At 47.7% G+C, this 17,728-nt stretch overlaps 2 protein-coding genes across 3 annotated transcripts in view; both read right to left on the bottom strand.

Annotated features, from left to right (window-relative positions):
- Nucleotides 1-7,044, bottom strand: part of LOC131206483 (GTP-binding protein RAD) — a 23,740-nt gene extending 16,696 nt beyond the window's left edge. For both annotated transcript variants that reach the window (XM_058199046.1, XM_058199048.1), the window contains exons 1-2: nt 6,917-7,044; nt 5,179-5,447 (exon numbers count right to left, since the gene is read on the bottom strand). The gene's annotated coding sequence lies outside the window, so the exon portion shown is untranslated. The remainder of the gene's footprint in view (nt 1-5,178; nt 5,448-6,916) is intronic.
- Nucleotides 7,045-11,703: 4,659 nt separating this feature from the next.
- LOC131205499 (AF4/FMR2 family member lilli) overlaps nt 11,704-17,728 on the bottom strand; it is a 57,218-nt gene continuing 51,193 nt past the window's right edge. The window contains exon 9 of the mRNA XM_058197618.1: nt 11,704-17,170. Coding sequence (XP_058053601.1) covers nt 16,712-17,170 — 459 coding nt within the window. The 3' untranslated portion in view covers nt 11,704-16,711. The remainder of the gene's footprint in view (nt 17,171-17,728) is intronic.

The following is a 17,728-nucleotide window of genomic DNA, read 5'->3' as shown; positions in this document are numbered from 1 at the left end:
AATTTGGTGGCTCCGACCGCACGCTTGAAAGATTGGAGCGCGTTCCGCACAGCACAAACCACAGCACAATAATTGCCAGCAGGTCAAAGCAGAGCAGCCAGCAGAGTGCCTAGTGCCATACCTAGGTGGCCAACCACAGGCCATGCCGCGTCTATCGGCACTGCTGTTTAATCAATTTAAACCGAACATAATTTTCCACCCAACTGCAGGATGAGCTGCAGCCGGAGCCGCTGCAACATAATTGAATACTCTGCTCCTCGTGGACACAGGGACACACCATATGCTTCGACAAGTGTGACGCACGCTGGAGCAAATTTTATACTTGTCCGGACAGCGAATTATTATCGCCAGCGCCACGAACCGGTGCAGGCAGACCGGCTTTCAATCAGACACATACACACCCCAGTTTTCCCTTTTCAATGCTTTCCCATGCAGCGGACGGATTGATGGAGAACCCCTGGGAACCATTGTTTCGCTCATCGTATCACACACAGTGCTTGGTTCCTTCCCTGTGAAGAGCGTTTCTTTCAGTGCCAGTGCTGCCCCGAAGTTTTAACCCGATTACCGTGCCAACAACAAGGACCGTTCGCCACGCGACGACCGTTACAGTTGGGGATGCCAACGAGACAAGTGTAATCATAAATGGCCTGACGCGAGCTGAGCGTTAATGTCTAATTTCCTTCGTTTGTTCCCGGAATCGGCCGACGACGACGACGACGACGACAAGGTGAGAATATTATTACCGTGCAGTAAATTACATTGCAGCCGGTGTGCGCTCGGTGCATCCATCTTCCGGTGGGACCCCGTCTGCCCGGCACTATAAGCACTAAAAGAGTTCCGGTCCGGACCGACAGCCGGGGCACGAAGATAAGCGGCGACGTCCAGAACGTGTCCTGGGCACCGTTTTTCGCATCGAAACATTCCGGTCACGGTGCCCGCTGGGTTCCGGTCCGGTTTCCTTATGTTTCCGGTTTCTGCGGGCTCGAAAACCGGAGGCCCCCCCTCGGCCGGTGACCGAACCGGATGTGGACCGGCTGATCGATCCGGCAGGCTTCGCCTCGCCTTACGGGCTCAATAATGTGTGTGGTGACGGAAAGGCGTGGCGTGGTGCAGAGGCCTGGCACGGGACGACCAGCGCACACAACATGCCACAAGACTACTACTGGCGCTGCCTGAACCGGGGATGAAACGGCTCCCGAAATAGACCGGACCCAGCCACGGCTGGCTGGCCACTTTTGTGGCAAACTGGCGCTCGGTTCTCGGTTCACTGACGAACGGTTCACGGGACGCGGGCGCGGGCCGTTTTGCGATGCCCAGCACGTGCTCGCCGGTTGCCGCAATCCGCGCCCGCGCGTGCCGCAACAGATTGCAGGGACGGTAGCAGCCGGCAACGCTTCTTGCGCCGGAACCCACGGAACCCAGACACAGCCCGTAGGGAACGTGCCCCACCAGTGGAGCTTCTTTCGCCTCGAGCCTACTTATCACTAATCGGCTTTAAAATGTAAGGTTGTCCCGCTGTGCGCCAATTCATTTCTTGTGAGTTTCCTGTTGAGGTGGTTCCCCCGAGGGATTCAAACAAAAAATAACATAAAACATAAAAGTAACATAAAATCATAAGCCTGGTATGAGTTTACTTTAAATTGCTGATTACTTTAATATGATGAAAAGTGTTACCGAAAGTCATCATACTTTAAAGTCATAATTGTCATAAATAAAGTCATCATAACGTGGCAATTGTGGTTTCCACGGTTAAAAAGTGATGATTTTGTCTTGCAAGATCAAGAGCGACAGGTTAACAGTAATAAAAAGGTTGATGATAAAGAATTAATCACGTCGGGGTCACCAGTTTGGAGAAGCAGGAACCACAGTGTGAATAAACGTCTGGACTCGTGGAAGGTTGGTGAATGTGAATGAATGCCTTTTATTCATCTTATGAGCAACATCTTAAGTCTTAAGTCTTACGTCTTAATCTTAAGCTCGATCGGAATACATGTCAGATGCAAAAAAAAACTTGCAGAAATGTTAGGAGTTAACCACACGACAGTTTCCCATCGCCTGAGTGCCGTGGGAATTATTAGAAAAATGTCTTATTCGATTCCTCATGAATTGAAAGAAAGATACATTGAAAGATGGAAAACCATTTGCGAATTTCTGCTTGCGTGGCCGAAAAGAAAGGGATTCTTGTACCGAATCGTCACTGGTGATTAAAAGGGGAGTTATTATAAGAATTCTAAACCCAAAAAGTCCTAGCCTGGTGAAGCATGTCCATCGCAACCAAAGCGAAATATTTATTGCGCAACGGTTGTGCTGTGCATATGGTGGGTTATGAAAGGTGTGGTGCACTTTAAGCTTTTAAAACCTAATGAAATTATTCACGGACAATCCCATCGACAACAATCAATGCATGTGAAGCAAAGCTTTGGCCATAAAATGAGAAGAATTGGATAAAAGACATGATAAGCTGATTTTTCAAAATGACAACGCTCGACCCCACATCGCAAAACCCAGTTATTACATATCTCGCAAATGTCGGAACGGGACCGTGAACCCCTTGGCTGTATTCTCCAGACGTCGCTCTTTCGGACTAGTATTTGTTCCGTTACATGAGTAACAGTGGGGCAGCACAGGAGTTAACTTATTACGACCGTATTGAAAAAAGGATTTCTGAGTGGATCGGTAAAAACGATGGGAAGTTCTCCTGAATGGGTTCAATAGATCTGAAAGTTATTCGTAAAGCCCAACATAAAAATGATTGGAAAACCTGTCGGCAATGGGCAATATAAATTCATTGAAATGTTCTCCATCGAGTTACTGGTTGTTACTGGTGTGGAAAATTCGGATTTCCATCGTGGAAAATGAAACAAGTACTTTAAGAGTTACGCTCCAGTTATACCGTTCGCCATGTGCTTCTTCTATGCTCCACAATAAAATCGGGGAGCGCAAAAAAACATAAGATGGCATTTTCTATCTCTCCCACAGCCATTAACCGCAGAGTCTACCCGATTACCTTAAAGTGATGCGCATGTTGATGGACTCCATCCACTGCGCTTCTCTCGCTCTCTCTCTCCAGCGCCGGAAACAGGCGCGCTGTTCCTGGCTGTGGTCGTTATCACGTACTACGCGTACGTACGACACTGTCGGTGGTTTTTATTTACGTTTTACAATCGACTGCAAACTCTAATGCGATGCCCGCCGGTTTCTATATCCTCCCCCCCGCGGGGGGTCTGGCGTCCCTCGGAAAGCAAAATATCCTGCAAAAGAAGCGGGGGCCAACGGCGTCGGTTGGGAAATTCCTTACAGCACGGCACCGGCACAGTGAACTACGCGCGTACGCGTCTCAAAATATCCGCACTCGGCGCTCCTCGTTCAGACTTTTTGGCTGGTGTTTTATTTATGTTTCACTCTCTGTTCCACGCGGCGTGAGAAGACGTAGTAGAACCGATTCAACCCGTGACACGGCCACGGCGACGTCGGCGACGAAATGATTTTTTATCGAGTCCCGCACCACCAGAGAGGCTCGTGATCGTCGTCGTCGTCAGTCGAGGTGTCGTAGCGCAGCGCAAACGAGAAAACAACACTCTCATTAACACGCGGCCGTACGCGGCCGATAATCTTAATATAGGAATATGAAGCACACAGATGTGCAAAAGAAGAAGTTTCGGGGCCACCGAAAGGGCCACCCTTAGTTTCGAACAGCATGATACGCCAATTGGGGAGTTGGTGTGTTTTGGCCCTCCGAGTGCCATTTAAATGAGTTGTCTTTAATTGCTCGTGCAATATGGAGCAGAACGTGGAGCATTTTTATTGCCCATTTGTACCGGACGTGGCCGGTGTCCATGGATGGCAAGCGGCCAAACCGATTGTGGCAAACACGGACACGGACAGATAAATATTTGTTCTGCCCATCAAATCTTCGCCCGCCGTGCCTTAACCCGTTCGCGAGTGTTTCGCGAGCACCGAACGAAAACATTTGCCCGTTTCACTTACAAATGGAAACATTTCCTCGACAGCCGGAAAATGTACATCCATATGGCGGAGCTTATTACAGCCGCGGAGTTTGTGAGTGCTATGGATGAGATAATTCGGTCGTGCCTATATTCATTTTTGCATTCGTGTGTTTAATACTCGAAAAAAAACGGCAATTAATTCCGGGGGAATGGTGCCTCGAGCAGACCTTCGTTTCGAAAACCCTGCACAAGACAACACGCAAGGAACCGAAGAAAAAACATAAAACATCGTCCACACGCAAAGCATTATCCTTTTCGGGGCCGGCTGCCTGGTGTGACCATCTTGACTGCGGAGGCACAGGCCGCTGTTTCGGACTCCACTTCGTAATCCACTTGAACCCATCGATTTAATCGTTCCACAAACGGATTACATCGTGTTTCGCCTTATCCCCCACATAATTATTATCCCCCTATTATCCCCTTTCCGGGAAGCTCAACTCTAGCTCCTCTAATACCCTGGTCACGTGGGACAAATAATCATCCACGGATGATGGCGGAGTTTCACATTAATTGGGTTCATTTGGGCTTCACGACCAGCGCAACAAAAGAGCAAAAAGCCACGAGTCTTCGTACCGCTTGGATCCTGGATTTGTTTGTTAATCTGCGGGTGCCGTTTTCACTCTTCTGCTCTGCTTGGCTGCTGACGTGCTGCCAGGGGGAAAGTGGACAATAATTTATGCGCCCAGCTTGCGCTTAAGTGCATTTCTTTCTTGGGTCTCACCCAAGGAATAGCCGTAAATTGCCGGTTTCGTTGACAGGGCCACTGCCTCAGACACTGCTCGACTGCACATTATCATTCGGCAAACATTCGCCCCTAACGGTGATAAGATATGACGAAAACGCTTCCCGAAAGCGCGTGCTCCGTTCACTCGATTTTTTTTCTATTGCTTTTCCCAAAAATCGAAATACGATTCAGCGGAAGTACTGCCGGCGAGGATTGCAACCGCCGGCTTTCCTTCGTGCCAATCAAACTGTCAAAGCCATGTAATGGTTCGGGTCTGTACAAACACCACTCAATTTAACTTTCTCCGCCAATTTATATTTTAATGAGTTTCACACCCGTGAGCTCGTGCGCTCATCGGGCGCCGGGAGTCGTCCTGGGCCACCATAACCAGTGCATTTGTCGCCAGTAACTGCCGGTGGCAAACAACACGCAACTTCCACAACTTACCTCGCTCGCTACAGAGAGTCAGCCGGTTTATTGTTTCATTTATTGTCAATCCAGTTCCCCAGTTGCAGTTGCTGGCCGGTAACGCCAAGCGGGTGCAGGAGTTTCACCGCCGTTTCACGATCACGATCACTCACTACTAGTCACAGCCACCGGAGTTAACACGTTCCAACCTTCACACTACCACCTCAAACTCTTCACACACTTGTCGTGGCTGCTGCGGATTTGAACAGAGACTCAAGCGGCATCTTCATTACTCGTGGAAAAGTTTGCTACGAAACAGAACGAAAGCAGAGGGTTTCCCCCCCAGGGAAACGTGATAGAACGAAGGAAGCACCGCCAGCCGGCCAGGGGCCAACAATCAAATTGGGCCACCTGCGTCGTCGGCATCACCGTATCATGGATGGCAAAAGGCAAAAGGATGCCCCAAATCTAATCTGCACCCCTCAAAAGCCAATAATGCGAATAAATTCAATCATATCCGTATCCGGCTAATATCGAATTCCACTTCCTCCACGCGGATGGAACCGGAGATGCGCCGGAGCCAACCTGGTGGAAGCCAGGAAAAGTTGGTCCCCCTGTGTGGCGTACCTTCTGGCGCATTTATGGCACACAGCTGATAGCGGGTCGCCCTCTATATTGCGACGGGGCGCTTATCAATTATCAGTAATCGAAAGCAGACTTTCACCCGCCCATATGTTTTTGACTCATTTTCCTCCCCAACGAAAGGACACAGTTGTTGCGATATCCGGAAAAGCCCGGCACACAGCACCGATTCTTGTCCTGCTTGAAGGCCAACCCCATCTCGGTATTGTTCGGCTCGTTAGTGCCCATACAAGTTTGTGGGAAAACAGCACTTCGCTTTCGACGTGATGAAAAGTGTTCTTTGACGGATGGGCCGAGGCCGAGAGCCGGCGGTCCACACGGTCCATTACGATTGTCGTTAGGATTTTCACTTTTCACCTATATCGCACACACACACACGGCCGTTTTCTCGGTCGCTCGATCATCATCATCATCGTCGTGGCCCCCCCGCCATCATCCGAAAACAGCAGTGACGACGGCAGTGCGGCGCGAGGCAGCGAAAAACCCTCCGTGAGTTGAACTGAGAAAAAGTCGGATATTTTTAGCCAATGCCGGAGATATTTTCGTCCACACGCTTTTCTTCGCCTGCGCCCGAAACCCACCGCGACGACGACGACGAGGACCCACCGGGTTCGTTCGTCGGATCGGTCTCCGGTCTCCTGTGTCCATTGATTTCCCGTTCGCTGCCGCCCGATTCCTTTCGATCCCCCATGGCTCTCGCTCGCTCTCTCTCTCACAGTCGCGTCCTTTTGATCGTTCATCCGTGGCGTATCCTTTTGCCACACACGGCGGTGGCGACGGCAGCGGCCTGTGCAGTTTATGTTAATTTTCCGTGGCTTTTCTCTCACTTCCGGTGCCCCGTTTTTTTTTGTGGCCGTTAGAGGGATCGTTTCCGGTGGCCAGCACGCTAGGATAATGTGTGTCTCCGGTTTCGCGTCCTCCCTGCGAAAACCGGCGAACATTCAACGATCACCAAACCGCTTCACTCGTTCACAACGTGGAAAACCCCATCCTCCCGATGAAACGCTTGCCGACACACACTGCTGACCGCAAAACTTTGGTCAGCGGAACGAAACTATCACCGTGTCGATGCCGGGAACGGTCACAAACGTGAGTGTGTGCGTCTCGGTAGTGTCCTCGCGCCGGGTCCTCTTACCTCTTTCTTGTGTTTGTGTGCGGTTCTCGGTCACTTTCGGTCCCCAGAAGGACCTCAGAAGTCGTTAGTTCGCCCCCCTCTCTCTCGCGGGACGACTACAAGTCCTCTGGATCCGGATCCTAGTGTACTACAACCGGTCTAGTAGCGCGCGCGTGCTTCACTAACGACGACGGGGCCTCGAGTACCGCGTTCGGCAGCAGAAGCGCCACCGATGAGTGAGCCGAGGACTCGCGAGAATCCGAGAGAGAGCACACGAGAGAGAGACAGAGAGGGAGCCCGATGGCCACGGAAGAGAGAGAGAGAGAGAGCAGTACCCGAGTGTGTAAGCGGCACCCCCCTCCCGAGGGTCGGTAATCGGCCCCCCCAGAGTAGCCAACAGAAAAGCCAAAAGGAGAAGGAAAAAAAACAAACAAAACACCTCGGACAAAGAACCGAAAAGGTGTCGAAAGGGTTGCCACATTCGAGCAGCTCCTTGGTGGCCACTCGGTGCAAAAAGGACTGCAGGAAGCTCTCGGGCCAACCGTCAGGTGCATCAGCTGCATGAGTCGCCGGTTGCTCTCCCGCAGGATTAGCCTATAGTTTGTGTTCTCGTTTGTGTGCGTCTACGGAGGCTCGTCAAGAGCGTCCTTAACAACTCGCACAAAAGTGATAATGCCCGATTCAAGGTATGACGTCACGGGTCACTCGCAGCACGCGTGAGTGCACCCGCGCTCCTGATGTAAATGCATTTCGTGCATCTTTTTTTTCGATTCCTGTTACTGCGAGTGATACGAGACAAAGAAGGTACCAATAGTGTGAGAGAGGGAGAGAAAGAACACTTACCTAGACACCCGGCTCGGTTAGTTCGGTAAGTCGAATAGTTCGGAGAAAAATTTCCCAACCGGCTTTCCCGGCGGACGGCCGTTCTTGGAACGTCGGCGGTCACAAAATGTGCGTGCGGTGCGTTTGAAATCGGGAAAAACGGAGTAAAACACAGACGAAAAATGGCGGGCTAAAGCCAACGCGGTGAGTGCTTCGGCTGAAGTGCTGTCTACTGAGATGTGCTCCTGAGAAAGAAGATGGAAAACACTCTCTCTCTCTCTGGGAGAGAGACCGGGTGTTAGAAGGAGACGGAGCAAACTGAGAGCTAAAGGTGAAGGAGACCACCCTTTCCACATCGAGAGACACAAAAAGTAGGCCATCTCGATGATGCTCCCCAAACATCGCACCGCCGCCTCACTGAACTGGAGCGGCCACCAGAGAGTGTTGTGTTTTTGTTTTCCTTTTTTTTTTATTATAACTTTAAATTGTGGTGGGAGTTTCGCTTTATTCCCCGTGCGAAAGAAACGGGGTTTCCGCACGGGCATTGGAAGCCATTTTGCACTCCCCGAGTTCGTTCCCGTGGCTCCATCGCACGTGCCTTCACGTTTTCCACCATTTCTGATTTCCAAAGTCCAAACACCGAACGCCCCCCGGGGGTGGGGGAAGTCGGACGTGAACCACCTGCCGGATTAATGGACGAAATGTGGAGCAGTTTTTAGCGCGCTCGAGTTGGCGCACTTCGGGCCCGGCTCCCTGAAATATGGGCCCGATTATGGGCCCGATGCCACGGTGCGTAAAACAAACTCGTACCGCGGCGCTGACGCTCGGAATGTAACGTGTGTGTTTCATTTTTAATATTACGAATCGGAATGTTTTCCTGGTTCCGGGGTTCCGGCGCACGATGACATCACTCACGGACGGCCGTTGCCGGTTGTGGTGAAATTTATTTCGGGCACACCAAGCTGCCAAGCTGAACGCACAAGGTAAACACTTTGTGTAAATAATCGAATAATCTCGGGCGGCCGGCCGGGATCGGCATTGACCAGATAAGCGCCAAGCGCTGAACCTTCTGGGCTAGAAACTCCTGCGGTTCAAAACAGATTGCGGAACCTGCGGTCGCGTTGTTTTCACTGCCGCCCCACAGACTAGGTCAAGGAAGGCATCCGGTCGCCGTGTGAAATGTTGCTCTCCGTTTTTCGCCACTCTTCCGCCCGGATGGCCACCATCCTTGCCACACTGCGACAGACGGAGTTGAATTATTGCGGCAGAAATCGCAGTTACCTTCACACCGTTTCTCCCTTCAGGGTTAGACCGTGGTCATGTTCCCGTCCCCTGGAACGACAGCGCCGTTTAATTATCCGCGCACCCGCCGACCCGTCGGCCGGCCCCGGGCCCGGAAAGTCCGTTGTTTCTAACGACATCCATTGCCCACCGCCCCGGGGACGGGCATGCTAATCTAAACAAATTCCGTGTTAAAACCGTGCAGCCCGTGCAGCCCGTGCAGCGGGCAAATGGATTACTTCACGCCCGCTCTTCAATTAAAGTAGATTCGACGATCAAATTACGCGCCAAAGCTGGTTTCCATAAAGTACGGAACCGTTCGGCCATTTCGGTAGCCGACCGGCCGGCCGGAGACGGCGTAAACAATACGCTGCGAACGCGGGTTCTAAATCCGTCCAACCTTCCTTCCAGGGTGCCGCCGACCACGGCGAGGTCACGAGGAGCGAAGATTTCCATCTTCCCATCGGCGGTTTCGGGACCTATAGCCGCAACCCGATAATCAACCTGCGGAACGGAAGCGCGTTTTTACGTCCTCCCCCGGTCGGCGCAATTGGGTGTGAAATGGCGGCGCTCTCGCCCGCGGTGCGCGGTCCCCATTGTTGAGCGGTTTCCGTTCTCATATTACGCGCTCGCTTGAGATAATTTCAGTTGGAAAATGATGGCTTCAAGATGGTCGCACTTCACGGGTCCGTGCGCCGCGCTGTCCGAAAACTTTATCGCTTCTCTGTTAATTGCAGCACGGCGCGCACCCCGTTTGTCGGGCATCAAAAACTGCAGCATCGGATTTCTGGCACTTTCGAAACGCCGGGAAACGGTGCCCGGTGATGTGTGCACCACCCGCGGCGTAAACACCGAGCAGCCGAGCGGTCTGGCCGGTTGGGTTGAATATTTGCCCTTTGCGAGAGGAGGAACCAGGCGCCTCCATTGCGCGTTCTGGTTCTGGGCAACGAACACCAGATGGCGTGGCAGGCACCGTTTTCGAACAAGCCCCCGTAGAAAATAAATAAATTTCGCTGCTGATCGCGCGCCTCGTTACATCGGGTAGCAAAAATTTCACGACACATCAATTCGTGTCTTAGTACCGGCGAACGAATTGCGCCCTTTTCTCTACAACGCTCTCTCTCTGCGCACCAGCAAACGACACATGTTTAGGATCGCGGGAATCGCAAACAAACATGGCCATATTTTAGCGCTCTTCCCATTCGGCCAGGTTTGGGGTGCAGTTTACGGTCTGACACTGATGCAAAACACGCATTCCGTTCCATTCGCTTTTGGGACATTGGCTAAATTTAGACAATCGGTTCAACGAACTGATGGATGTGTTCTTCGCCCTTCCTTCTCAGCCAAGGAATCCGACCAAAGATGCTAAAGTTTTAAGTTTCAGCTGAAAGATGTCTCAAGCGGGGCAATAAATGGAAAGAGCGACACGAAATTAGTGAATTGCACCCGATGTTTACTGTCTAATGAGTGTACGCTACTCAAAATTGGTAGCTTAAACTTCACAGTTGGGGTTAATTTTGCAGTTCCGCTGGGGTACCCAATCATCCCGTATTGCCTTAAACTGAGAAGAACTAACTCTTGAGAACGGTTATGGATAAGCCAATTTCTTTCGTCATGGATAAGCCAAACCAAAAACAAATCTAGTGTTTGGACGATTCCTTAATCGGCTTTTTTCCTTCTCGGTTTCAGACGATCGGGCGTCCCGAGGGCGTATTCGATCAGCTTCCTTCTCGCTTCCTTGAAAACTTGAACCTTGCTTAAAAGCTATCCGAATTTTGCTGAGATTTACCCAGATATTGTATGGCAACCCCTTTGTAAAGTGAGGACGAAAATCCCCAGCACATTTCCCCTTTCTTAAAACTCGCACATGCAGCAATAGGATCAATTTGTTCGAAAACAACACGAATTTTGTGTAACGTTTCTATAGGATCAAAATCCAGATCGATTAGGTCAGAACAATACGATTAACTTGATGAATTCTGTTCTTCTCATAACTGTAGTTGAATTTTATCAACAATCCAACAGGTTCACAGCATGCCAAGGGTAAAATAGCATTCTATGGTTCAAATTCGCTTACGTACGTTCAGAAACTTATGGAAAACAAGGCCAGATTGCTGCCCTGTCGTTGTTAACCTTGTCACCCATAAAACTCATATTTCTGATCATATGACTTTGGAATTATAAACTAAACACCTTCTCCTCGTTGTTCATTTCACGCAAAATCTCTTGAAGTTGGATTATTGTCGTCGAAATAGGACTTGCACAAGAAACATTCGATGTTCCATCGTTGGCTTCCTCGCCGTAGGGAGAAAAACATCGAAAAAACATCGAATGCTTCTAGCGCTGCTGCAATTGAGAGCGATTGGCGAGAGAGCTCGCTGTTGGCTCTCCCATCACGCACGATATCAGTCTGTTTCTCTTTATTTTCGTCTGTCTCTTTCCTTCCACTGCCTCTAATTACGCTCGTGGCGTAGAGACGTAGAGAGAAGACTACTTAATTAGTGCAATACTTATCCCACCTAAAATTATGCTGCTGCCCGGCTAATATTGGATGCCTTTTTCAGTGACTCGGAAATATCATTATGAATAAGGAAATGTTCAACCGTTTCGGATACTTGCGTACGCGAGTAACACAAATCAAAACGCAAACACGTTTCATTTAAAATATCCGTCGTTTTTATGCTGTTTCTGTTTTTATCGCCACATATATACCATTATATATGCTTGTATATATAATATAGTGGTTTTGCATGTATATATTCCTTTTTTAAATCTTGTTTTACAGTTTGTACACATATCAGTTGTATTTTTTCTGCCATTATTTCTTCGGTTCACGTGGGTGCGCGGCGCTAATGCAATCTGTCCGGGGAGGGATGGATAAAGATGCCTTTTGTTTGGGATCTACGTAATAGTGCAATGTCGGGTGCCTTCGTCGTTCGCACAAGCACGGTTCTCCTTTTGATCTGTGTCTAATTTGATTATTTTCGCACCGAGGCGCTACTCTGTTCTCTAGCACACGTGTGTGGAACATGATGGAGGCTCTAAATACTGCCGCGGCATTCGCCCACATTTGCACTGACAATGTCACCTGTTGATTTGTGACAAACACACACGCTCACACATGACCAGGTATGTGTTAGGATGTATGTATCCTTTGATTTGTTTCGCTTCGTTCGGTTCGTTTTTTGCCTAACGCCTTCGACACACCTGTATTGTTTTCAGCTAGTGCAGCAACCAAGTCCACTACACAACGCATCAACGAGTTTACCATTATTGCCGGTATTACACAATTAGTCGCTATATGTATTTTGATAATAGGTATTGTTGATTGGAACTCCCCTGCACGGCATACGCACAATAGTTGGTTGTATGCCATAATGTTCTTTTAGGACTTGTGTTATGATTTACTTTATTCTGTTTTGCACTGTACTGGAGCAGCTTTTCTCCCACAGGGGTGACGCATATTACTTCAACTATTCGGCCTTACTATCCCTCAACAGATTCAATTCAAAGGGGAGACAGCTGGAAGAATTACGTTTATAATCAGTATAAATCTATTACGTAAACAGTACAATAAAGCGAAGGGAATTCTGAAACACAAGGAAAACTGCAAGTATAACAAAAGCAAATATTGTCACTGCTGGATTCCGGTGCTCCGCATACGGGTGTGAAAGTATTATGCTTGGAGAGTTTCACACGGAGAGAAGAATAACCCAGGACGAAGACAGAATTCACAAAACAGGAACTTAACTGTAACCATAATTTGGTTAGCCAACCTAACGGAACGCTCCGTTCAGAGGAAGAACACTATTGACACCATATATCGTTTCATTCTTTGCTACTGCTAATCCCTTATTCTGCTTCTGCTCTAGTCGAGTTACGATGCTTACTAACGGTATGAATAACAAACGGAAATTGCTCCGCTGTGTCTGTTGGGTCTACACAGCACATCTTTGCTTTAAAAAAAGCTTACGCGTGTTTGTCACTTTCTATCGTTTTATTGTTTCTGGAGGGTAGTCTCTATTTTATTATTTTGTTTTAACACTTTATCATCGTCCGCCTTTGCTTTCCCCCGTTTGCGAGAAGGATGGTGCGCAAGGAGCCCTAAGCATTGCATCTCTTAATGTGGATTATTTTCTACAATGCTACTGCCACATGCTAGAGATAAAACATAACCCGTTTATATGACAATGAACAATATGACAACAGAACAATAAACCATAACAAATGTGTTTGTGTGTGTAAGAAAATATGTACGGTGTAGGGTGTGTTTTGCGTTCTCTTCGTCGAGAAAACTGAACTGTTTGCGTGGGCATCGTACACTATGGACAATCTCTATTATGTTTCTGTTTGCTGTCTGCGCTGTCGCCGTATTTCTTCGTTTAACGGTCTGTCTACCTTTTCCAATCATCGTTATCGATTCTTTATAGTCAGTTTTAATTTTAAGCTACATATAATACAATGCACTCATATGCTACGCTTTTACCTACGGCCACAAGAGTATCGAATCTGGTTTTGTTTTTCCTAGAGGACGAATTTTTCTTCCATTTACACCGTGTCGTTTCGACGCAACCCAATCAATGGGCAACTCATCTCGTATCCACAAACCGCCCGCCGCATCTCCGGCGTAACTAGGCCGTGCCCGTCGTCAGATCGACTTGGAGTTGCTGTCGACATCTTCAAGTGTATCGTTGTGTGTCAGCAGCAAAACCATAAGTTTCCCATTAAACATTCCAATTTCCCTGTATGGTTTTTCTCACGATGCTCGTTCAATCTTTTTCTTAGTTCCCCCACAGGCCTAGATTCAACCGTACCGCTATCGAAACCCAATCAGCTCGATTAAATGCAGCTAGTTTCTTTCTCTCGATAGCTCCTCACTACGCCAGCAAAGAGCAGAAATTATGTGCGAAACATAAAATGCTGAAAGCGAGACGGCTGCTGCTGATCATCGTTTATAGGTCTCCCTCGTAGCCACATCGAACTGAGCTATTGAATAGAAACCCAAGAAAAACACCCAGCGAAACGTGAGCAGTAATAAAATTGACTGCAACAATAAAAGAATAAGAAACGCCAAAAATGGAATTCGATGTAGCGCATTACAGAACTAGTCAACACAACAAGTGAACCCATCAGGCGAAGAAACTAACACATATTTGAATTCGTGATACTCGAACGAGATAACAAAAAAGAAACACACATAATTTTAAAAAATATATTAAAAATTATTATTTGCTGCTTTCGGGCCTGATTACGTGTGTCCACCGTAGAGTACCTGAATATCTACGTATTGGCTGTTATTCTTCGTGAGTTGCCCACCGCTATTCGCATTGTTTCTCAAAGAGGAACTGTTCACAACGAAAAGAGAGGTTCCACTAAACCAGATCGCACTCAGATCGCGCTTTCTGCGCCCACTAATCGTGATTCTTAATACTTTTTTGTGTGATGTTTCTAAATCGTACTTCGATCTGCAGGGAGTACCTTGCACTACACAATCAATCAATGGAGGGTGGTTTTGCCATTCTGAAATCTTATTCATTCACGACTCATCCGACTACTAAAATTCATATCACCATAACTCATTCTTGTATACATGTTAGATGTAATGCCGCACCCGTGGCACGCGCGCATTTGTTTATGCTTCAATTCGGAAGTATTGATGTGGCAACGTTTTGAACGCCCACCCCCGTCGTCCACATCCTAATCTCAATGAATCCTCTTTCTCTCCTCCGCAAGCGCATTTCGATTCGCTTTCGCTTTTTTGATGGAAGATAATTGTAGCAATAATTGCAATGATAATAATAGTAATAATAACTATGAAAAGAGAAGGATTAATAATAACTCAATACATATTTGTAAAGATAAATTTAACCGTAAGAGCAAATTTAATATAACTACTGAGATAATAATGTTGTTTTTGTCACATTTTGTTGAGGTTTGCTTCCGTTAGCATCATCTCGGGGGTTGTTATTAGGCGTGCCCGGTCAACGTGTTGTGTAGCGCAAACAGAAATAAGATAACACCAACAAGATGTGGTCAATCGATAATCACTTCTATCGGGAACATAAGTTTTGTATAAATTCTGCGTCCAGCTTTTAACGCATAGAGCTTCTTATGCTCTGAAATATTCTACAGAAAAAACTATTATTAATTCTTTCAAAGACTGCGATTACGCGTCTTACCAAAAACCCTGCGTCAACCGTTACGGACGCACACACTAAGTGAAAGAGTCACGGGCAATGCGCGCTAGAATCAACGCGTTGGACTGTCTGCAACAACGGCTGACATACACCTCTGTTGAGATTAATCTTTGACATGTTTTTAACATAACTAATAGGTGTAAAAGTAATCATGTCAATGGTTCAGTCATTTTTATTATATTTGGATAGTCACTGTAGCGTGTTACCACAAGCTTCGGATGAAGTGTATGTGTCGCTGTTGAGAGCTGTTGACAACACACAACTAAATTGGCGCGCGGGCGTCTAAAAACGGTCGCTTCAGACTTTTAACAACAAACGAGCATCCGAAGAAAATGAAAAATAAACCATTTGTAGCCTATAATACGGAAGGTAAATGCTTTCTCTCTATCTGCAAACGATAAGTCACATTTCAATGTCTTTAGGCGGACCTCCATTTTACGCATCTCTCCTGCATTGTTTATCTCGCTCCAGACTTCACAACAACCAGACGCATTTGTGTAGTACCACCGCGGGGGTGGTTCATGGTTTGGCAACTGCAACGACGTTCGTAGTACGAATCGGCCAGAAATCTAAACCCAGTGTTACGCTAGCGACGACGCCACGGGAGAGGAAGCAATTTTTCAACTTTACTGTACAGTACTTTTGTCTGTTGGCCGCCAACAGTTTGGTCAACAATCTGCCGCACAGTTTCGATTTTATTACTGAACGCGGCGCGCTGCCACACATCGGGTTTGGGGGGGCTTTATTTTACTAGTGTTCAACTCATGTGTTAGCCAGCCGTGTGTCCTGTCCTGTATCAGTATTACTCCTAGAGCCCCCCTCTTTTCCAACGCTTCTATCAATCCGTTTCGACTACGCATCACACACCTTTCGTTTATCCACATCCATGAACGGAGAGAAGATGTTTAGTAAGTTGCACGGTTTACTAAAAATAACTAAACTTCAAGCCAACACACACGTTAGTTTTTGTCCGATCCGAACACTTTGTGTGGGGTTTGTAACTCACGCTAGAGATAGAGAGACCTTTAAATTAGCCGCGTTTTCTTTACACATTTTTGATCGAACACTGCCCTCGGACAGGTTTAGTTAGCGCTGTGATGAGGACAGTAACAGAACGTTCGTGACGTGACGTACTTTGCGAAAAAATTTCCCGTCTGCATTTGTTCTGTGGTTTATGTAGTGCTCGGACCAGGGCACCGGAGCTCACGCCAAAACTTATCAGGTCTGGAAGATACGTATGAAGGTGGCTGTACCAACTATCACGAAAACAGAACGTCGAACGTCGAACGTCGAATGGGATCAGCAGAATAATCGAGCTATCGGAAGCACCGGGAACCAATGTAATCCGTACTGTACTTGTGAATCCTCTCCGTACTTTTCTGTGTTAATGATTGTGGATTGACTATTGATCAGTCCTTGCGTCAATCGTGCCGTCATCGTAGTGATGCTGTTGCTGCTGCTGCTGATGATAGTGATCGTGGTGTTGGCTGTAGCGATGACGCGGACGCCGGTGCTTTCAACTTCTGTCGTTCTCCTGCTTGATTATGTGGTACATCGGGTGGTACTGGGGCTGCTGTTGAATCGGTTGCAGCGGTTGTTGGTAGATTATGTGATGCTGCTGCGGAATGATGTGATGCTGAATCAGCTGTGGCTGATGATGCAAGTGGTGGTGCTGCTGCTGATGCTGAGCGACCACCTGCTGCTGCTGCTGTTGGTGGATCTGCTGATGTGGATGCGGAATATGGTGATGTGCGGGATCGATAATGATCGGGACAGGTGTTGGCGCCGATTGGACTAAATGGTGGGAGAGTTGCTGCTGTTGTTGCTGCTGCTGTTGCTGCTGTTGCTGTTGCTGCTGTTGCTGCTGCTGCTGTTGTTGTTGTTGCTGCTGCTGCTGCTGCTGCTGCTGCTGCTGTTGCGTTGGAGCATTGCTCGTTGGCGTCGATGATGCCGACAGTGCAGGATTGTAATGTTGCTGGAATATTCGGGTGGGGTTTATGGGATTGATGTTTCATCATTCACTTTCTTATCAGTTTGGATCTATTTTACACTAATGCTAACTAGCAGGTATGAGTATATAACGGCTAACAAGACACAATGTTCAACGATGGACATTACTAACGGGTACGTATGTGCAAGGTCTAGAGTGTATACACATTTCCGATGCAGCAGCGTTATGATGAAAACATCTACCACTATCTGAACTCAACCATTCTAAATTCAAAGCGGCATTTGTGCACTTCATACCACCTAATATGAAAGAAATGCAACACAGTCCAACCGAAACCATGGCACGTATCATATTATGACAACGGCCTAAACACAGAATTGTTCTCTTTACTCCCCAGCCAAATGCTCCGAACTAAAGAAAGAGACCCTTTATAGGTGCCTCAAATAAGTCCACTGCACACTCTTGACTTACATCACTTTGTATGTTTAGTGTTTAGTGCAAGAGCTAAATAGTAATTTGGCCTACGACTAATGCGCTCGTAATAGAAACGAGGTAATAATTGGCAGCGATTTGATTTATAAA

The sequence above is a fragment of the Anopheles bellator genome, chromosome 1 (assembly GCF_943735745.2).
Source record: "Anopheles bellator chromosome 1, idAnoBellAS_SP24_06.2, whole genome shotgun sequence".
NCBI classification, from domain to species: domain Eukaryota; kingdom Metazoa; phylum Arthropoda; class Insecta; order Diptera; family Culicidae; genus Anopheles; species Anopheles bellator.
Note: the sequence above shows the minus strand (reverse complement) of the source record. Positions and strands in the feature narration are given on the sequence as shown.